A 23,203-nucleotide genomic window follows, 5' to 3' on the forward strand; every position below is an offset into this window, starting at 1 on the left:
TGCACAAGGTCTCTCTTTGCCCACTACCATCCATGTAAGATGTGACTTGGTCCCCCTTGCCTTCCACCATGATTGTGAGGTTTCCCCAGCCATGTGGAACTGTAAGTCCAATAAATCTCTTTCTTTTATAAACTGCCCAGTCTTGGGTATGTCTTTATCAGCAGGGGAAAAACAGACTAATAAAGGATTCTTCAAGAACCAAGGGGATTTTGATGGAGTAGAGATTAATTTAATAGAAAAATGTGTCCACGTCTACATGAAAAGTGAAATGTAACAAATAAAACTGATGGTTTTGTGGTTGTGTTTGTTGGGGGCATACAGAGTTTATATCAGACATCGTCTCTCACATTCCCACCCTGCCCCATTTGGTATTGAGTACAAAACCAACTCTTATTGGAGGATACTGGTCTGGTTGGGAGATGAAGAGAATGAGGAGGAGGAAAGAAAGCTCTTCATCCCCTTAGCAGTTTTTTAATGCTTAATGTAGCATTTCTTCCTCCCTTTGACCTATTCTATTGGGAGCCTCTGGGGCCGTGGGTGAACTGTCAGCTTGTTATAAAAAATGTGAGCCAGGATTACAGGTAGGAATGTAAAAATTTTCAAAAGTAGACTTTTCTACAACTCTTAACGATTTTTTAATTCAATGTCTCTACTCACATTTTTGAGACAATAATTCTCCATCCTTGCTGCACAGTAGAAAAACCTGGGACAGTTTCTGAAAGATATGGATACATAGGCTGTATTTCTAAAGGCTGCAAATTGTCTGAGAGATTGGACCCAGGTATCAGTTTTGTTTTTGTGCTACTTTGGTGCTCTAACGTACAGTCCAGATTAAGAATCATGGCCTTAGAAGGACTCCATTAAATTTCCACCGTTATTAACTGATTCATTGGTTATTATTGTTAGCAGATTTATCAAAAATTTGGGGGCTGAAAAGACCCCTATGATGCTGGTTGGCTAGCTGTTTCCAACAATGAGAATTTCTTCTGCTAGAAGAAGCATAGTCACAAACCATTAGGTCATGAGAGTCCTATCCTAACTGGTGACTCTAACCAACAAATTATAAGGTGTGTCAAATACTGTAGATTTTTGTACCTTAAAGGTCAGGAAAGAAAACAATTCTAGTGCCTTTTGCCAAGTGACACATAATTGGTAACACAATAAATACTTATTGACCTTTTTATTTAAAACCTTTGGAAGAAACTTTAATAACTCTCTGAGCAGTTACATGATCAAATTGTGCTGTGGTGTAGACAAAACATCATTTTCTAACTTCAGTTTTGAATATAAGGGACAATGGTATTTGCTAGGAAATAACTCTCCAATATTTAGTCTTTTTTCCCAATATACTGACTGATGCTGCAACTTGTGGTTTCCAAAATGCAAAATAGATTTCCCTCTCCTTCCTTTAACGTTAGCAATGGGTGCAAAGTTTTTTTAAGATTCAGATGTGGTTCAGGACTCTTTCTAGACTACAGTTTAAGAAGAACCAGTTTGAAAATAATATTTTAAAAAAATTAAATATACAGAGATGCTGTTTCTTAAACTTTGCATAAACATTTTGAGATAAAATTAAAACCTGTCACATATTTGTGTTGGTTTTAAGGAAGTAGAATATAGATAACATTTGTTTTCAAGTGAAACTGCTTTATATATTATACATAATGCTCTGCAATGTCATTACTTTAACATAAACAAGAGGCAGAGTAAAACAATGTTTGTCATTCAATTTTACCTGCATATGCCAACAGAAATGGTAAACAGAGATGATAATCAGGAAAAACCAAATCTTTCATGAGTACATTTTTTCCTTTTAGCTTAGCCTTTATATGTCAGGCAAATTTAGAATGGTTTAATAGGAAAAGGGAAGGTAGATAATATTTACAGTCTCTAGGATTTCAGACCTCAGATCTAGAGATTTAGACATAGGGATTAAAAAAAGAAGAACTGATGATCAACAGTCTTTCTGAAGGTAAAACAGGCTGAAGCTCTACAACATTGGATTGGTATTTTATAACCTGTTATAATGGATAGGAAATATCTTGACACCATTGCAGCAAGCTGATGAAAGGCATAAGTGTAAATCATGCCATAAATTACATACTCCTCATATCTTGGGAATAACCATCTCTTCAGGTCACTTGGTATTGCTAATGTGGGTCATTGGTCAGAGCTTCTTCATTACTCACATCTCTTTGGATCTCAGACCCTGCACCTCTGAGGCTCTCTGCTGCCAGGCATTGCAATAATTCTTTCACAAAGGGTATGCTTTGTACAGGAGAAATAGAAGGTATCTCATCAAGTAGTAAATTATACATATTTCTACAGGAGAAATAGATTGCATTTCATCAAGAAAAATATCACCCTGAATGAACAGAAATCATTTATTAATTATAAGTCCTCTCTCCTAGTAAAGCATTTTCATTTTATCACTAAGGTCCTACTATAACCCTGCAGAATAAGAATAATTTGATCCCTATCCTGTATTTTTATATATTTTTAATGTTGGGCAAAAATTAATTTGTATTCATTAAAAATTATTTTAAAAATTAAAAACTCAACTGATGCCTTCAATCATTGAAAAAAACACTACTCTCCGTGACCACTACTTATAATAAATTACAGTATTCCAATGTGACAGGATTAAGGTTATTTTAAGATACATCTGTTTACTAGTTACTTGGGATGGACTTGATGTAAGTCTTCACTATCAGACTGAGTTTCGATAAATAGAACTGGTTACAAAATTCTGTGCTAAAAATTTCTGCCGTGTGTTCCTCTGTGTGGCTACATGGAAACAGATTATACGTTGTAGCAAAGAACTGAAAAAAGAAGAACAAATCAGAAGAATTTGTGCTACCAATTACTCTGTTTTCTGGGTGCAGTCATGGTGGTGACAATACTGAAAATGGAAGGAGACTTAGAGGTTTGCATAATTAAGAGGTTAGTTAACCCTGGATTCTTTTGATCCTATGTCTCTCATAATCATCACTTATTAACTGTGTGACCCTAGGCAAACTATTTAGTATATCTAAGCCCCCGTCTTTTTATATATAGATTGGGTCAAATAACTATGGCAGAGGCAGTGAACTGTGTTCACCATTTATGGTGTTAGACATTAGGGTGACTATATTTCTTAGCTTCCCTTACTATTAAGTTTCAGAAGATACATGACTGAGCTCCACTCAGGAAGTGTTGGTGGAAGTGAAGTGAATCCCTCCACTGCTGGTTCTGGTCTTTACAAGCATCCTGCACAAGCCTCCAGCTCATGCAATTGCCCTGTGTAGTGACTTAGAAACTGCAGAGTCCAGCTGGGGTTGCTACTGCATGAAAGAAGGTAGCTCAACCTGCATGTAACTTTATGTAAGCATGAAATAAACGTTATTTTATTGAGGCACTGAGATTTCATTTCCTTCCTTTCTTCCTTCTTTCCTTCCTTCCCTCCTTCCTTCCTTCCTTCCTTCCTTCCTTCCTTCCTTCCTTCCTTCCTTCCTTCCTTCCTTCCTTTATTCCTTCCTTCCTTCCTTCCTTCCTTTATTCCTTCCTTCCTTCCTTCTTTCCTTTATTCCTTCCTTCCTTCCTTCCTTCCTTCCTTCCTTCCTTCCTTCCTTCCTCCTTCCTTCTTCCTTCCTTCCATCTTCCCTCCCTCCTAGCTTAGTCTATTCGGTTAATACAGCACTTAATACCTACTTCACTCAGCTATATGGATTAAACAACATCAAAGATATAATGCTAGAGACATAGGGGCGCATAATAAGTCCTGAATGCACTTATTATTATTTTACATAATCAACTCATTATTTTAGAGATAAAAATGCTGAGGATTAAAGGAGTCAAGTGATTTACCCATGACCAAACAGCTAACTTTTGGAGCAGCTAAATATTTCTAACCTAGGTTTCTTTTATTATGGACTTCCCCCTAAATCAGATGTACCACCTTAGTGAACAAAATATTTAGACATGCTAATTCTGAGTGACGTTAGTCTATAAAAAATAAGAACTGAGTTTATTTTTAAAATATAGCCAATACGTTGAAGGTTTACTGATACCCACACCGTGTTGGTCTCAATTTTATAATTGTTGGGTGGTTCTCAGTAGGAGTTTAGCTGACTATTTTTACATTAACTCATGAATATCTTCACATTTTTGAGGATAGAGTAATTTCCTCTCTAACTTTTTTTTTTACTTTGAAATTCTTTAGTAAATATTTTGGAAGTAATAATGACCTATTTTTTAAATGTTACTTTTAGAATGACGTTATGTTATTTAATTGCCGAACCATAAGACAATTACTACAAATCTTCTTATTTCAAGTATTTTTCGAATATATCTATAAATTACCACAATTAAACTGTGATTCAAAGGTAGAATTGGGCTTTCTTGTGGTAGCTGTCCATGGCAAATCAATGAGTGGTGGTAATTCTACTTACGTAGTTAGACAAACTTCCCCAATTCCATAGAATCTTGAAGTCCCTAGGGAGATAATTCATACCCACTTTCCAACTGGTGATTCTACAGTCAGCAGTATAACATTTCCATTATTTTGCTATTCAAACTAAGTGTGTTTATTTGTATCAAGAGCTTTCAGAATAGTGTTTTTAGCATAGCTTTTCAGCATAGTATGGTGGTTAAGAGTGTGGGCTTTGCAATCCAATGGATATACTTCACTAGCCTTGTGATCTTAGGCAAGTTTATATTTTTGAGCCTCAGTTTTCATATTTATAAAATAAGTCCTATCTCAAAGGATTTTACCAAGTCAATTGTGATCTAAAAATATGTTGTTTGATAATCAAAATAATAATTATTTCTAAATAATTGATAAACTAGTAATCTCAGAAACTAGCCTAAAATGATATTATACATAGAAAAATCTTTTGGCATGAAATAATTTCTCATACTACTTACAGAATTCAGAAAACTATAATAATCAAAGTGTCTAGAAATAGAGAAATGATTAAATAAATTAAGATATATTCACATAATGAAGTTTATGGAGCATTTTTGTTAATGTCAGTAAGAAATACCTTCAATGCTTTACCTTTTAGCTGATGAATACTAAGCAAGTCACTTTAATGATTTACCCAAGCCCCCTGTGTGCCACATGGCAAAGCCCATGGCATGTCTCAATTGTGCTGAGTCTTTGGAGAAGGGAGAGTGTTGGCCTTCATATAATTTGCATACTGCCTGCATCTCTGCCATCTTTGTTTCAGCTGCTAATTTTATGCTGTTTTTGCTCTTGCCTATGGATACCTTATTGCTCCTATGGCTGTTCCATGCATCTGTCCACAGGCACCTAGCCATCTATTCCTGGCTTGAGTTGGCCATGAGGAAATGCTTATACAGCATTGACATCTTATGTCCTATGAGGTTCTCTTCCTTGCTGTCATTAAGAGCTCATGTACTCAGGTACCCTCTGCTTCTGACTTCTGTTATTGAAGCCCCGTGATACGTTCTTACTGTTGAGCCACACAGCCTCCTCTGTTGCTGAGTGTGGTAGATTCTGATTGGTTTAATTCCTGCTCCAGGATCTAATGGGTTTAATTATTGCTTCTGTCTACCCACCACCCAAGCCTTGTGGCTGATTTTCGCCCAGATATCATGCTTGCTTCTCCTTCTCGCTCTCCCTCTCCCTCTCCTTCTCCTTCTTTTATTTCCTTCCTTTTCTTCCCTTCCCTTCCCTTCCCTTCCCTTCCCTTCCTTCCCTTCCCTTCCTTCCCTTCCCTTCCTTCCTCTTTTGGGTCTTGTCCTGTCACTTCACTTAGGCTGCAGTGTAGTGGTGTGATCATGGCTCACTGCTGCCTCATGCTCCTGGGGCTAAATGGATCGTCCCATGTCATGTCAGCCTCCAGAGTAACTGGGACTATAGGTGTGCTACTGCGCCTGGCTAATTTTTTTTTTTTTTTTTTTTTTTTTGTAGAAATAAGATCTCTCATTTATTTCTCATGACTCTTTTTTTCTCCTTCTTTCACACCATCTGTTGCCTTTCTCCATAACCTGGTTTCCCCAGGATACTACCACCTGTTGGTTATGGTGCTATGTATTTGAACCTCAGTTAGGAACCAGGTATTAATTATTTCCCAAAGGTTTCCTGATTCTGTGGGAGATGGAGACTTGTCTAATTCCATAAACAGGTGATTCCTCACATCTGATCAAGTGGAAACTCCTGCTGTTGGTCATAATGTTAAATGAAAAAAAAAAAAAAAACAGGAAATCCAATTATCAGGTTGTTGCCAAGGTAACTGGGTTTTACCATTAAAAGTAAAAGCAAAAACTGCAAACTGCAATTACCTTTGCATCAACCTAATATAAATGAAAGCTGATTCTAACTCTGTTAAAATGAAACTTACATGAAAGTCACTGGAAGGAAAAATAAAATCTATAATGTCAATGTTTGGATCATATGACTATAGATTTTTTCTTTAATTCCCAATTTTCTACAATGTGTTTTATTACTTTTGTAATAGAATAATACTAAATTTAAGGAATCATTGCATGGAAGTAATCCAGAATCTAACAACACACTTATTTAAAGCAAGTTTCACTTTAATTTTCTTTTGTGATTTTCCTTGCTATGAAGAAATAGTAGTCTTTGTGGGTGATTCTAGAAGTGCCTGTTCCCACTACAGGTGTTTCGATATACCTTTGTTTTGACTTCTTCAGGTCTTTGTTTTCAAGTCTTTGTCTGTAGTATTATCTACATGTGTGGAAATATCCTCCCACTTTCTCTTTTTCTCTCTCTCTGTGCCTCCCTGCCTCCACCTTTCTTTCTCTCCATAATCACATCTGTAGCTGGTACTCTGTTGTTCTGACCACATCCCCTTGGTGCCTACCTTCCTCACACAAACCAACATTAAAATGTCCAACCTCCAGCATCTGCAACTCTTTCCCTGAGGACTTTCTCTGGAGCCTGCACTTGGGACACACAGGGAGTAACTAGAATTTGACATGTACCTCCCTCCCCAGCAACGTTCAACCATGATTGACAGGAATTGCTCCAATTGCTACCCTGAATTCTCTTGCCCCAGAGGGAGTAGGGACACTTGTGAAGTATGTTCTCCTCTGTCTCCCAGAGTTCCCAGCAGGACTGAACTCCTGTTTCCCACAGTAGCAACCCTGCATGGTAATGTCCCTTCATTGCCTGCATATTGTTTGCTGCCTCTGTTGTCTGCTCTTCTACCAGAGCTTCCAGGGATTGTTTCCCCAGTACAGAACTTGTGGGAAAGTCCCCCTCTCAGGGTCTCTTTCTGGAGAAATTCAACTTAAGAAAATATTCATATTCATATCCATTAATTGCAATTCATATAAAAATGGCTTAAGGGTTATAGCTGGCTCTGAGGTAAGTGTGAACTCAAAATGTGGCAAGACTGTGAACAAAGTCAACATAAATTTAGGCAGAAATAGGAGAATAATGATTAAAGAGAGTCAAAGTATATGTGTGGTGTTGTGTCCAGTTTTGGATACAATATGTTCTTAAAGCATATTCAAAAATTGGGATATGATCATGGCCTGATTAGGAGATTAGGAAAACAATAACAAAGGTAACAATGGAAAGAAGTGAAGCAATTTGGCTTGAAGAATAAACTGCTAAAGAATGACATAATCACTGTATTCAAGTAGCTGAAGGGAAGTCATGTGCACAGCGGACTAAATTTGTTCAGTGTTTTTCTAAAAGGCAGAACTAAGGAAAAATTAGAGAAAAGCAATATTCAACTCAGGAAAGGAAAGAATTTTCTAACAAGTAAAGCTTTCCCTTATCAAATATAAGATTCTAGTCTCTGGAAATACTTAGGCAGAGGTGAAAAAAAGTCGCCTAAATCTATCCTGACCCTTAAAATAAACTCTGGTTACAATATGTAATCCTCTGAAAAGCTCATTTTTGTCACAGCATTTTATCTGCAGAATTTCATAGCCTACCACCCTGTTGCCTGCCTTGATGCTTTTCCTTGTAGATTCCCTGGTTCCTGTCATGCCTCCATTCTGGATTTGGGCCTGAGTTCTGCTCTCTGACCAGCATTATGGTTTAACAAAGTAGTTTTGGACTCTTCTCCCAGTGTCTAAGGCTCTCTGCCTTCTCCTTTGGCACAGCAAGTGCAGGTAGTTGGCCCTGTACCCAGTCCAACCTATCAATGGTGGCTTCTCGCTGTCTAGGAAGAGGAACAGAACACAGGAGAATGGAATCCTAAACAGGGTGAAAGTTTGTTTTAAATGACTTTTAAGTTTACTTCCAACTCTAAGCCTCTGACACTATTTTCCTTTTCAGTTTTTGTGATCTTCATTCTTAAGCTTCATTTCTCTTGTTTATTAACTAATAAGTCTTTCTTCTGAGGCTGCCCTGGGAAAATCAAGCCCAAAATAAAGGTTTCTGGTGTTATTAGTTCAAGTCCCTACCTAAGCTCTTCCTCTCCCTCATGTTTCTGGTGTTACTAGTTCAAGTCCCTACCTAAGCTCTTCCTCTCCCTCATGTTTCTCCAACTACTGATAACTGGTTTTGTTTGCCTATGTCTGAAGACAGATACTTCTTTAAGAAAGGAAACCTGCCCCTAATTTTCCCATGGGTGATTTATGTTGCCCTCACTTAAACTGGTGTCCCACTTCAGTAGTTTATGTCTTACCTGCAGTTCTTCTGCAGAGGACGCTGTCTTCCACACCCAACACTGATCTCTGGTTGGACTCAATGGACTCTGTAGGAAAGGGGGACCTGCTGTCCATGGGCCAGCTCTTTCTGATGCTGAAAGGAGAGCTTGCTTTTCATGGTGAAAGCATGTGTTGTTCCAGCTGGCAGAGTTAGAATTAGTAGGTGGAAATATAGAGCTCTGGACCCCATAAGGATCTTGGAATAAATCTTCAGGGAATTGAGCTGGGAAAACTATATGGTATTATAACATTCATTTTCTATAATACTTTCTCAACAAATCTTTATTGAATATGTGCTTTGCCCTGAACTCAGAAATCAGAAAGAAAAATTGATCCCAAGCACAAAGGAACCACGTCCTTCATTCTTCCCTGGGCTCTGGAGAGGAACATGGATTAACAGGCTCTATATTGGATGAAAATGAGGATGGAAGCCCTGCTGGGCTACTTACTAGCTGAGAAATTTGAGGTGCGTTAGTTCAGTTATCTAAAGTTTCTATATGACAGCAGTAATGGAAAGATTAAATGAGAATGAATTCAAAGAACCTAGCACACAGTGGCTGGAACACAGCAGGTTATAAAAGTGTTGCTTCCCTTCTCTTTGATTCCTTCACAGGGCATTCTCTGTAGAAATCATGGGGCAGTTACTCATACATCATTTATGGCATCTGGACCCTAATCCTTGCCTCTCCAAATGCCTTCCATATGGTCTAAGGAAAGCTTCTGGACTCTCCCAAATGGAGTCCTTTGTGACCTACCATGACATTTGGCTATGTCTTTGGACTACGGATCTTCAACTTTTTCTTTTTCTTCTCTATCATTTTTCTTTCCTATTTTTCTCATTCTCTCTCCTATGACTTTTCCTCTTGAGACACAAACATTTCATAATTTATTATTCCATCTTTTAGGCACATTGAAGAAACCTCTGGTGTCCCAGCCCCTGTCTGTGGTTCTTCAACATTAGACTTCCTGTGTGGTGCTTGCTCCTGCCAACAAAACGCATGACAAATCTCATGGTGTGGTCCTTGTACCACCACATTCTCTTTTCAAGTGATACTTGGGAAATGCCTTATTTTGCAGGAATCTCATAGCAGAAAATGTGAATAACAGAGCCTTCTTTGTTTGGGAACCAATGAAGTGTCTGTTGAAATGTAGAGGAGTAGAACTTAGGGTGAACAGAAGAGAAACAGTAAGATTGGAAACAAGGTCCCCCTAAAGTGTGAACCATGGAAAGAAAAGCCTTGCAGGGTGTGAATAAAACAAAGCTGGGACCATTGGATGCCTTTGCCCCCAGAGCTCCACTAGAATGCCAGGAGTTTGTTCAGCCTCACACCCTCATCAAAAAGATGAATGACAATATCTGCCAAGGGCACTGCAAATTTTAATTTTGGAGTTCATTTAAAACTGCTATAACATGAGGTACCACTTCTTCATGGTCAAATTGTACTTCTCACCTACTTGATCTGTAGATCTTGTGTGGCATTCTCCAGCTTTCACCCAGAGGACATGTTCTGAGTCAAATCAAAACCTTGGAATTGCTTCTTCTACTGGTCTATTTCTATTATTATAACTCTCACAGACTACAGAGAAAGAACATACACATTTAATAAATAGAAAATATTTATTATACAGCGGTATCAAGATTATTTGACAAAAGGCAGTAACAAGCCAAAGGAAAACACATTTACAAGAAGCTGAACAACTTGTATCAGCACATACATTAAGGTGAAGAGTTTCGGCCCTCTTGGTATAGGGTATGTATGTGTACGTCTCCAATTTTGAACAATGATGACATAAGGACTAATACTCTATTTATTCAGGAGACCCCGTAATCACGATAATCATAGGCATTCAGAGTAATAAAGTGATCACAGTTGAATGAACATGTTCACCAAATATCTTAGACCAACCTAATATCATCTTATACTTGAATATAAGTTGTTTTCCTTATCTATTCTAATTTTTAAAAAATCTGAATGCACAAGCCCTGTGATATTAGAGATGTATATTAGTGGCATTAAGAGTAAAAAATAAACATGATTCACTAATAGAGATCATATGCTTTCCCTCATGAATTTGTCAATTACTAAAAACCCATCTATTAATCACTGGAGCCATTGATTTTCTTGTCTGCTTTCTTACAATGAAAACATGGAACCGAAGTCCACATCTTGGTCATGAGATCTTTATAATAAAGGTGTTTTAAAATCATTTTTAAAGGAAATGCACTTCATTCTTGGTGTGGAACTGACTAAACTTGGCAGTAGAAGTATAAGAAATACAAGCCTCCAACATTGGAGTGGATGTTAAATTCTGAACAAATGATGCAGTGGATATTTAAGGATTCTAAGATGATTTTTGGCTGAGAAATCAGCAGCTTCAATATGAAGGAAGCATATTAAAATGTGACTGAACATAAGGCATAAACAAAGATATTTAAGGGGGGTTGAATTCATTCCACAAATAATAGAAGAAATCAAAACAGCAAGAAAAATCCTTTTATTGGGGATAAAAAGGGATGGTAAAGATGGAATAAGTGGATTACATGTCAGTGGATATTACACAACAGCAAATAACAGAAACAAAAAGTTATGACAGCAAAGACACAGGAATAAAAGTCCATGAACATAAAAATTAAAAGAAGGCAAAATGTGATTGATAAAGATTTTACAAATTATGAGCTGAGTTAGATGTTACTGTATGTTAGACGCTCAAATAGCTGTGGAAAATCTTAAAAAAAAAAACCTAATATAACCTGGAATAATCTAAATGCTTTGTTCAATCTTATGTTTTAATAATGTGTGCAAGCTTATAAAATGTACCGTTTATTTTCACTCTCAGTTTTTGTGCACTTTTAATATAACAAAATTTTCAAACCACTTCATTAATAACATGTCTCCACATCAGAAAATATCTGAAAAATAAGTTCCATCTTAGAAGAAAAATGTCTATCCAAGCCGCATATGAAAACATTGAGCTATAGTATTCAAACCTTCAAAGAGCTTCTGTAGATATTGATGACAATGATGTATAAAACATTATTGGAACATAAAAATATATATAGTATATTCAAAAGACAATTTCTAATTGCAGTTAGATTGACTACTAGGTTGACATTGACAGGTCAATTTGACATTACTTTGCACAAATTTTACGATCGCACATATGCAAGGACACAGGAACACATTCACTCGCTAGTTACAAGGACTTCAGTGACAATAGGATAGAATTATTTGTCATTTAAACCAGTAATAGTTGCTATGAGTACATCATTAGATTCAAAGATGGATTTGTTTCTGTAATACGTAGGAGAAATAATGGCACCAAATTGTACATATACGCATCTTAAAAGTTCAACTGATAGGTATTATTTGCTACAGTAAGTGGAAGGGTAACAATTTTGCCACATGGTTTGTTCTTTAATTGAAGGTCAATGGAAAGCCCGTTTGGCACAAACACAAGTTAATCCACAAAAGGGTTCCCACCACTCTCGAAATAATCTCTTCTTCTGGCCTTTTCCCCAAATCGCCAATAAGTGAATATGGAACATGAGAAGCTGATCATGTGGTTTTTTTTTCAAAGTCCCATGCTGATGGACTGTCCTATTTCTAGCTCCTTCCTCCTGTAGCACGCCTGATGAAGCACTTTTTGGTGATAATTTTGCTCTTATTCCTGTTTTCCTAAATAAAGGACATCCGCAGAGCAGCAGGGGATCCATGCACCTTTCTTCAAGTGCAGTCTCAAAGCTGGCACTAGATGGATTTAGCAGTGGATGAAGAGAGACCCCTGTGCAGCTCCGTTCCTGAGTCTCCTGAAGATGAGGAGTCTAGTCAGCCCAGGGGAGAGAAGGGTTTCTGAGCAAGGAGCTGCTGTCCCATCATCCCATCATCCCTTTGGGATGGGTCTGGCCTGGGCCCTTCCCCTCCGCGCACCTGCTCTGTCCGGCTCCACCAACTCACTCCGAATGCCATCAGGCGAACTCATGATCCGACTGGCATGTCCACGTAGGCTGTTCCTTAGCAAGCATGGCCCAGTGTGTGTGGGCATATATATATCTATGCACAATTGTGCAAAAGAGGAGATTATGTTTGTGATGTCATTATTATTGATTTGTGATAAAAGTTATATACCATACGGAATTGTGCTTTGTCAGAATTCCCTTTCTTTCCAGAGAAGGCTTTGAGTAATTCAAGAATCCGAATCCTGACCTGGAGCATTTTTTGCTTGGTGTCCTTCCCTCTCTTCTTACTTAAGGCGGCAGCAGCAGCAGAGGTCTCCTCCTCTCCTCCCGGCGAGGTCCCCCACTCCCAGGTTTCTCCCCCTAGCTGTTCGCACATCTTTGGAGGTGTAGGAGCTCTCTGGCTTGTCTTGCTTTTCTATGTGGACTCTTCCCCTCTACAGGGTGGAAGAGCTTTGCTTGTAGTCCCGCAGAATGACGGAGGCGTAGGACACGTTGGGAGGGGTGCAGAGCACCGACTCCGACACGGGGGAGCTGGGCACCGAGCTGCCCGAGGCCACCGAGTCGCGAAAAGGCGACGGGGGCGTCAGCGCAGGCGAATCCTCCGGAGTCAGTTTGCTGGCCGCCTGCAGGTCCTCCTCCTCCTCTTCCAGTTCGTCTTCTTCCGTGTTCCCTTCCCGCTCGTGCTCATACACGTACTCCTGGAGGAGCTTAAACCTCTCGCTGTCGTCGTCGTCGTCCGCGGGCGGGGAGACCAGCTCCTCCTCGAAGGTGCTCAGCTGCAGCGGCAGCATCTGCAGGTGCTGCGGGGGTGGCGGGGGCGGGTACAGGGACCGCAGCCCGTTCCCGGGACCCCCGGGGCCTGCCAGCACCGCGTGAAAATCCGGGATCACAGTGCTGAAGTTGCTGACCACTCCCTGGAACTGGTCCATTAGCGATTTCTGCTGTGGAGGAGGCTGCTGCTGCTGCTGGAGAGGAGGGGGCAAGCCCTTGGGGAGGGCTGGGTCAGCCAGGAAGAGGGGAGTCTCCTCTGAGGTCAGGTGGGGCGGCAGAGGCGGAGTGGTCGCCGCGCTTGGCACGCGCCTGTGCACCACCATGGAAGGGCTGCCAGGAGGGCTAAAGCGAACCGGCTGGGCATCCTCCTCCTCCTCCACGTTGTAAAGGGTCTTGGTGCTGGTATCTGAAAAGGTAAGGCTCTTGCCAGAGCCTTGGTAACTTTTAGTGAGGGGCTTGATGACGGCTGTTTGGTTGCAGGCCGTCTCATTAGTCTTCACGTGCACAGAGAGGCGGTGCCACATGTGCTGTCCCTTGGACACCTGTCCTCCACCTGGTTCAGACCATGACACAGACTTGCCATTAGAACTATGAATAAAATAGAGATGGATTTATTTGCAGATAGATCATGCGCACGGGATAAAATACATAAAAACATATGCAAATCTGGCTCAATGTAATTTAACTGCTGTCTCTGCTGTAGGACTTTGCTCCAGCACCCCATACCTCTTCTTACAAAAGGAACACCAAAAGCTGTAGTTACCACGGGATGACACTGGAGCTGCAGCCAGTGATTCCATCCTGAGCCAAGGAAGGAAATATTGACCCTGAGAAAAGTTGTTGAGGAGAAAAGCCAGTTTGTTGTATAAATAGCTATTTTCATTTAGGTCTAAGATTTCACAAAGCTCTTTTTCTCCCTTGTGCTCTCTCCCTCTCCCTCTCTGTCTCTCTCTGACACACACACACACCACACACACACACACACACACACACACTTTTGAAAAACTCCCAACTGATGGAGGAAAACTTTTTAAAAAAAAAATCTTAGTTACATATGAACAACCAAAATAATGGCTATTGTCCTTGGGACAAATTAAGAACCACATACAAAGCTACTCTCGTTGTGTTGTGGGATTATAAAATAGATCCTCTCAGTTGCCCATTCTCATATGCAAGTATTTCCCATGACCAGGGTGGCGTGATCACACAGGGTACCTATAAGGAACATAAAAAAGCAGATGACAGAAAAACTCGGACTTATGGTCAATTTATGAGCTTCGTAGCTTTTGATTTTTAAAAAAAACATTTCAACGCATAATTTCTCACACATACAGTGGATCACAATTCACATAAAGGCCCTGATTCACAGCAGCTAATTTGGGATTTTCACACTAGGAACATTAGGAACAAGATTATGATTGAGACAAAGCAGCGGTTACTGAGACAAAGACATCTACACATTGAGCCTTGGTGAAGAAAGTCTTAGGGTGCCAGCGGTCTCCCAGCCGTATCAACTCTCATCTTCTTGGCACCCACAGAAAACCAGGGATATGGAATTTCTCCCTGAATAAGAAAATAATGACATGTACTGTGGCATACACCCCAAATTCTGTCCTATTGTAATAACTCTGATCTTACTTCTGGACTTAGCTTCTTTTCTATATAACTTTTAGCATACGGTGGTACCTTACCATAGCCTTCTATTAATAACAACAGTGGTAATCCTTAAATCAGGAAATAATTGTTTCTTTTTTTTTTAAGAAGTTTGCTTTTTCTCTGTACTCAGTAAAATGACAGAGAAAGTAGCATAATAATAACACATGTGTGACATTAAAAGGAATATGAAAATGAACTTTTTTTTTTGAAGTGGAGGTGAAATAGACTATATTCTAGTTTTTGTTTGAAAAAATGTAGGAAATGATTAGTAGTTTAAATAATGGTTTATTTAATCATCTTGAGAATACAAGAACGAATACTTCAAAAATTATATGTGAGCACCATTTATGATGAAGGCAATGTTTTGACATTTCATATTTTATACTCTTGAAATGTAAAGTGAGACAGATAAGTACACATGAGTGTAAAAGTCTGATATTGATTATAGAAAATTTTGGATATAAAGGCTTTAAAATAGATAAAACAGTTAAAAGTGTTGACCTCATTATTTGGGAAATAGGTAGTTCCTCCATATATCTGATAACCTACACTGCATTTTTAATTTTCTAGGAAAATAAGGTCATCTCTATTATATCAAAGTTAATATTTCTTTCAAATATATGCTTTACACTTTATCTGAGACTGTATAAGTACTTGTAAAGTTTTAAAAAATTGACTCATTGACTTCCACACTATGTTGTTGGAATAGCTGAGTCTTTTCTGAAGTGAACAAACTAAAGAACAGGCCAGGGGTGTCCCTGGCAAGAACAGGTAGTCAACCAGCCAGCCAGAATCACTGCCAGAATCCACAGTTGTTGTTCTGAGCTTAAAACTCTAGGTAAGCTCATCCCTCACTTAATATTTCTCAACAACCCCCTCATCTACCACTATACACACTTTGTCTTTATGCATTCAATATGCCTCTTCTAGAAAGGCAAATATAAAACTTATTTGCCCTCCTTAAGAATGCCGTACTATATACAACATCCAACTCAATGATTTGCATCATTTTAAATTGCAATGAAAAAAATGAAACCATCATTCTCAGCAAACTATCGCAAGAACAGAAAACCAAGCACCGCATGTTCTCACTCATAGGGGAGAACTGAACAGTGAGATCACTTGGACTCGGGAAGGGGAACATCACACACCGGGGCCTATCATGGGGGGGGAGGGGGGAGGGATTGCACTGGGAGTTATACCTGATGTAAATGATGAGTTAATGGGTAATGACAAGCTGATGGGTGCAGCACACCAACATGGCACAGGTATACATATGTAACAAACCTGCGCATTGTGCACATGTACCCTAGAATTTAAAGTATAATAATAAAAAAAAAAATTAGAAAAAAAAGAAAAAAAAAATGTTTCCTTCCCCACCTTCCTACTTCTTAATACGCGTTAGGAAATGCCTTCTTAATGTTTACCAGAAAAATGCTTAAACAAAATGTTATCCTGTATCTATTTAGTTGTGTGTGTGTGTGTTAAAAATAATAATAATAAAAATAAAAATAAAAACAACAACAACAAAAAAAAACAGGTCCCTTGAGAGCTAGTCTGCCTCTAATTCAACCAGCAGGCTTAGCTGTCCCTTAGTTTCCACACATAATAGCAAAAAGATAGCTTGTTTCCTGGAAAGCCCTAAGGTGATCCCACTCATTCACATGGGCTGTTTTCCTCATTGTCCATAGGTTCTATGCTGGCCTCTTTTTAAATCAAAAGCACCCATAAGTTAACAGTATTATTAATCATGTTGCAGACAGATATAATCATAATTTAGTTCTGTTTTAATTAAATCCAATTTTTATTGTTGAGATGGGACATTTTCACTATGGCCTTCAAAATTGGTAACTGTCGTTCCCCTCAGTCTTGCTCTAGATTTGCTGTAAAGTACTATCTAATTAGGAAACAGATCTCACACCTCAGGGCATTTATCAGATTAACAAAATTAGCATAATCTTTTTTTCAAGGACAAAACAAATTGCTTTTTAAAAACCAAAGATAGGAGAAGGAATGTATCATCTCATAGACATTGCAGCACTGAGTATAAACTTTGGTCCTTTGGGATGAGTTATTTCTTACCTGTGGTCCATAGATAATCTGAAAGGTCCATGTATCTATACCTGCATTAAGCATTGTTTTTAGACTGAATAAATATTATGTATTTGTAGACAACGCACTGCTGTTTTTAAATGTATGTGGATGCTGTTATAATAAAGTGTGCTATTCAATACATGTGTAACTAAATTCTGGGAAGCTTTTATTTTGTTCCGTATTCAAATGGCCATGAATAGAGGTACATTTAGTAATAATAGATTCAGGTGAAGGCTTAAGAACTGTTTTGGTGAGAAAAGAGAGTATGTTATTTGAAAAGGCTGGGAACCAACTACTGTGATATTAAGAACAGAAAAATATATAAAATCAAATCCCTTTATATCAAAAAAGAGTAAACACATTATAAAAATACAATATTACCCTGCAAAATGATATTTATTTAATCCCAGATAACTTTAATTGTTTCTGCTTATGCCACCAGCTTCCTCCTTCTATTGTTTAATTTTATTTGGCCTCCTAATCTCAGGAAAAGCAATCTGGTTTAGAAAACACCACATAATTGTTACAAAGCACCCGAACCTTTTGCTCAAACTTCAAAAGACAGACCTGAGACCTAAAACAATCTCATATTTGAAGATCAAATGCAGCAGCATTTAGAGTAAATATCTCAGGTGGCTCAATTGAAGGAAAACACCGTTAGGCCTACAGAATGTATAGAATAATGTATAGTTACCGTGTGGACATCTGGGCAGGCCTGAGGCTGCAGTTCCAGCAACAACAGGTTCAGGATCTTGCTTTGGTTTTTCTTTCATTAGATAACTATCGCAATCCCCCAAACAGAAAACCTAATATTTACAGCACTCTTGAGAGTTGAGAGTGGGTGGTGTAAACAGATTAGTGTATCTTTGGCATTCAGTGATCCTGTCTGTTTTATTTGTTTCAGTAAGTACTAGTTACATCTGCAGAGTACACTGTTCTCTGATCCAGAGAGGTTTAAAATGGGAACAACAGTGGGTGGGTGTTTGAGATCATCAGGAGGGAAGCCTCCTGCACAAGCTGCCTGAAGAGGAAGCTTACACAACACCTGTCTTTTTTATGTCCAAATCAAGTCTTTGCCTCTAGGCTTAATAGCTTCACAACAGATATAAGGACAGTATCCAGAAAGCCCACAGATAATGCAAGACCTTCTCATAAGAAAGAGGCTCATTCTTTGGAACCCAAGGAGGGTAGCCCTTGTTTTCTCTGAAAGTGAAAATGGAAACAGAAAACACCATCGAGTCCCAGCAAGGAGAGAATTGGTTCATCAAGAAAAAATATCAAAAGGCACAGGCTTCGGGGCAGTTCTGCTCTGGCTCCTGCAGCTACAGCTAGAATAGGAGGCCTGTCAAGGAAGGGGAGGTTCTGACCCCACCAAAACTTTCCCAAAGGAATGCTGGAAATACAACTGTCCAAATAGTTCAACTTCACATTCATCAGCCCTCTGGTACCCCAGTGCAGCTTGAGAAGTAGGTCTCGTAGAATCTCAGGCCTAAGAACTATTTGACACCAGTTGAATCAGACTTCTGTTTTCCCAGGCAACCCCAAGTTTGTCGTCAATACAAAGGACTCCCACTGACTCCAGCTCCACTTCTTGTAAGCCTTCCAGAAAAGTCTGCACATTTAGAATGTATTCTCAAACTTGGGGGCCTATCTGAACATAATTACAATTTCTCATCTTTTTGACTCCCCACTGGCTATAAGGTAGAGAATCTCTGAGTGTGCTTTCTAATTACATGAGAACTTGGTAGTTTCTGTTGATATTACATCTTAAATAGTATTGTGAAGCGTAGCCTTTTCCCCTTTAATTCTACCTTCATCTTAAGCTAGTCAGAGAGCCATTGGCTTGCTGAAATTAGAGAATATCACAAAGTCTAAATATGTAGTTCTTCTTTTAGGATGTTTAGATCAATTACATCCTACATCCTCAAGTTATATGACACCAGATAAAATACAATAGAAAGAAAATCAGTTTGCCTTTATTAAGACCTGTGCTTTCTTCATTTGATCAATAAAGAAAAAGACATTCAGAGATAAAATTACCTAATCAAATTCAGTAAAGTATGGAAGGCACCATAAACTTTGTCTGGATAGAGGCTCCACCCTCCCGAGAAAATTGCTCAATTTATTTCATATTAAAGAATAGAATTCTGATGAATACTAAAATTTTTCCAAGTATATTTTGAATGGTCTTTGGTCCAATGTAATCATGATTAATGGCTGATCTAAGAAATTCTTGTACCCAAGTCTGTTTAAGACAACATGTTGGTACCATGGCATTGCTTTAGCAGAGGTAGAACAAATATGATTATATTTCTTCAGGAATTATAGATGAATGTAAATTATGCTCCCTTTAAAGGAACTTCAGATCAAAACATTATTATTTCTTCTATGCTTTATGCTACCAGAAACAATCTCTTAATAGTAAGAGATGTTGATGCTCCTCGCCTCTACCTGGAGTTCTCACAATTTACCCTGGGAAATGGGAAAACTGATAAATTTTCCAATTTGCCAATTTCCCAACAAAGAAATGCAACTGCCATATTTCCTGCAACTGGAAAATTTGCCGATTTTCTAATTGCAATAAAAATTACAGCTGCATTGCTCTGTTGGGATTATTTCTCAGGAGTAGGATAGATCTAGACAGATCATAATGGTCCAGTAGGCAGTTTTATTTCCATCATCACTAATCTCTTTGCCTTGCCTATTCACAAAAACAGTGGGAACTGAAGGTCACAGGAGAACATATCTTTAAAAAAAAAATTTAACAGGAACAACCATGGCTAAAAATATCCAGTCTTAGTTTAGTCTATGGTGCACTGATTTAAACCTACTTATCTCTTCCTAATCCTTTATGGTCTGAAGAAGGAAAGTTTGAATAGATCCTATTCTGAAAGTTCTTAATGGCCAGTCTGTTAGCTTTGCTGATTGTTAATTTATTTTCTGTCACCCACCAGGGAGGTGCCACATTCAGCTTTTACTTTTGCTTTTAGTCACAAAATGTCAGTCAACTCTCCTCTCTCTCTGGCCCTGCTGTCATGATAAGACAAGCACATCTACCCATTCCCATCAATCCTTTTTGACAGGCAGCCAGCAGCTCTCACAATTAGAATCTCCTTGCTGTGTCCTTGGTTAGACTCACCCCATGATGCAAGAAACACTCAGTGCCTTCTGAGCTTGGGAGAATTACAGAGAATTCAGCCACAGTAGAGTGGCTCTGGCCTAGATGTACAGATGCCTCTCAGTTACTACCTGGAACACCAGCAGGACTACCGCATTTATTCCTCTAAGAATCAATATGATTTGGTGGAGACCACACTCTTTCTATTTGGGCTTGTATAAGGAAAAGCAGAAAGGCAGACAACAGACTTCCCAGTGCACTCCACTGAGTGAAGGGAAGAGATGCTATGGCCCTATTCACCAGTCTCCATGGCCAGGTTCAGTAGCAGACAATTGAACAAATCGGGCTCTTCTCATCTGAAGAGCTATTCAAGCCACAGGCACCTCATCAGTGGACTCCCTCCTGCTGCAGGAATGTGTACCTTTGACTCTCCCAGGAGTTTGAAGGGCTGTAAAGGAACAGCTGAAAATGACCACAGACTCCGTGCACAACGAACTGAACATGGTCTATGTTCTTCTGTTAACTTAAAAAGACACTGTCAAAATCTAAAGGTCAAAAATGGGACCAAACATGCATCGTTTTTATCAGACGAGGAAATCTGATAAAAATCACTCATAATGTTAGGAAAATGACTACTTTTCCTTTTTGTAAAGTATACTTTTTGTGGGACACACAAAACTTTTGTTTTGTGCTCCCCAGGGCGTGGGAGGCACCCAGCAGAGGCTCATGTTGGCACCCACCCCTGCAAACTGACATGATAGAACTCTTCCATAAATTCAAGCTATGACTTTTACTTTAGTGAAGACAGCATCATTTCAAACATTTGTGCAACCACAAAAAGGCAAAAAAAGAAAAGAAAAGAAAGAGCTCTGTTTGCCAAGGAGAAGCTGACAAATTTCTGAAGGGGGAAAATTCACTTTCGAGCTTGTGAGTGGGAGTCACAAACAAAAGTGAATCTCCAGAATCAGAAAAAAAAAAATAGTGCATCAAAACATAAAACAGCAAAAAGACTAAATGAACAACTTGACAGTGTCCTTTTAAGAACGATGGACGATAAATTTAAGGCAGTCGTGCAAACCATCGCACGTAAATGAATTCTTCATTCTGATGGCATGCACCACATCTGTTTCCATGTTAGAAAGTGGAAAAACCCAGGAGAGAGAAAGCAAGGGGCAAAACACTAGATTTTCCATGCAGCTTCTCTTACACATTCACTGCAGTGTGGGGGTTTTCAAAGCTGCACATGTGCCGACGGACATTGGCTGGTGGGCGAGAATTCTGGCTGCCTCTTCCTGAAGATTGAAAAGAAAAAGACACCCAGTGAGCGAGGGGGTTATACATGTGTACAGATATGGCAAGTCCACCACTCAGGCAGTGCCTGGCCCTGAGCCTTGCTCTGTATTGCCTCCACCTCCATTTCATGTATGGTCTCCGCTCTGCCTGGCTGTTTCTTATTGCCAGGCTATTTCACAAAGCCATGTCTGTGGGGTGTATCTCTTTCCAAGTGGCAGATGTTTTTTTGCTCTCTGTGTGTGTGTCTATCCCAGGTTTGCTCTTTCCCTCCACTGTTGACACCTTTCTTTATCCCTGGTGGCAGTGGACTTCACCTATACTCACTTTGATGTAGGCTGATTCTTCCCGCCCTCTACCCCTCTTAAAGGAAGTGCAAGAGTTTGTCTGACACTGTGACTTAATTGCACTCTTAATTTTCCTGCATATTATGGCATCATGAATGCATTGTTGTCACTTCATATAAAGTCACACTTATCTCTTGGCATTCACAAGACAGAAAGTGTCCAATGGTAGAGAGATGGGGAGCAGCAAGAGACCCACCTGTCGAGACTGGAAGAATCTGTACTAGGGAAGAATATCATCTCATTCCCTAATTGGATGTCTCCCTATACAGCACCTAGGATAATCTGTCCTCTGTGCCCCTTTGGCAGATGGAGAAGAGAACTGGCTAGACATGACAACGCTGATGGGCAGCTATGGGTAGTTGGTCTTTCCATCATTTTTTTGGAATAAGGATAAGTGCTTTTCCCATAAGTCAGCTAGCACTGCAGAAGGTGGTGGGATAAAGCTGTCTGGCTATCATGCCACATAAGCGGGCTGCCTGTCATAGAAAATAGTTTCAGGGACAAGATGCTTAGGGTGAACTATCAGCACATGCTACAGGTGGTATGGATGAGGTTGATTCAACTGGAGAGAAATCTCTCATGTCAGGGGACTGTGCAGTGATGCAGTTCCCTATAGGGCTCCTCAAACTCATCAGTGCTTTCTATGAGTCAACCTCTGAGCCTCTACCCAGAAGATCCTGGTAACAATTGTCCAGGGTAACCTGGAAGAGGACCACAATGGCTCCTGGCAAGTCAAAGACCTTTTCCTTCTCTTCTATCTCTTTTTCCCATCAAAGTAGACAGAAGAGTGAAAACTCAGAAGAAGGAGGAGGAAGAGGTATTGCAGGAGGAGACCATGCCCCTTCCCATTCCAAGTCTTTGAGGCTGAGGCCTGACATGTGCTGGAAAGAAGAGCTGTCAGTTTTAATTTTTAAAAAAGAATACTCTGGAACAGATGTTCACTACCTGAAAGCAAGAGATTTGATCTGAATGTATAAGGCAAGAAAAGGTTTTCCATAGCACAATGAATGTAACAGAGAAGCAACAAAATTAATCCATATGTACGATTCCATCAAGTTTGGACCATTCACGGAATCATTTAAAGGTGCATGATCTACCCAGAGTAATTTGAAATCCTCATCCAAAAATAAGAATTTGAGACACTTTGGTGTAACTTAATTATTACTGTGATAATCCATTCATTTAAGAAACTTAGAAAAAGAGACGCTGCTTGCTATCAAACTTGTCAGGGTAATATGCCCCTGACATTCAAGATGCCCACTCGAAATCACAAAGATTATTGAAACAATGAAAATGTTAGCAAGGAGATGATCAGGAGTAAAGGTATGTCTGAAT

The 23,203-nt window shown here is 39.3% G+C and overlaps 1 protein-coding gene across 3 annotated transcripts in view; it reads right to left on the bottom strand.

Moving 5' to 3' along the window:
* Nucleotides 1–10,233: 10,233 nt before the first annotated feature.
* GRM1 (glutamate metabotropic receptor 1) overlaps nucleotides 10,234–23,203 on the bottom strand; it is a 460,907-nt gene continuing 447,937 nt past the window's right edge. Inside the window, exon 8 of one of the 3 annotated variants that reach the window (XM_033235141.1) lies at nucleotides 10,234–13,951. In XM_033235141.1, the coding sequence (XP_033091032.1) occupies nucleotides 13,027–13,951 (925 nt within the window). In that variant the 3' untranslated portion in view covers nucleotides 10,234–13,026. Of the gene's footprint in view, nucleotides 13,952–21,444; nucleotides 21,524–23,203 lie in introns of those variants that run through there. The other 2 variants (XM_033235142.1, XM_033235143.1) reach the window with 2 other exon arrangements.

The sequence above is a fragment of the Trachypithecus francoisi genome, unplaced genomic scaffold (genome assembly GCF_009764315.1).
Source record: "Trachypithecus francoisi isolate TF-2019V2 unplaced genomic scaffold, Tfra_2.0 Lachesis_group15, whole genome shotgun sequence".
Taxonomy (NCBI): Eukaryota; Metazoa; Chordata; class Mammalia; order Primates; family Cercopithecidae; genus Trachypithecus; species Trachypithecus francoisi.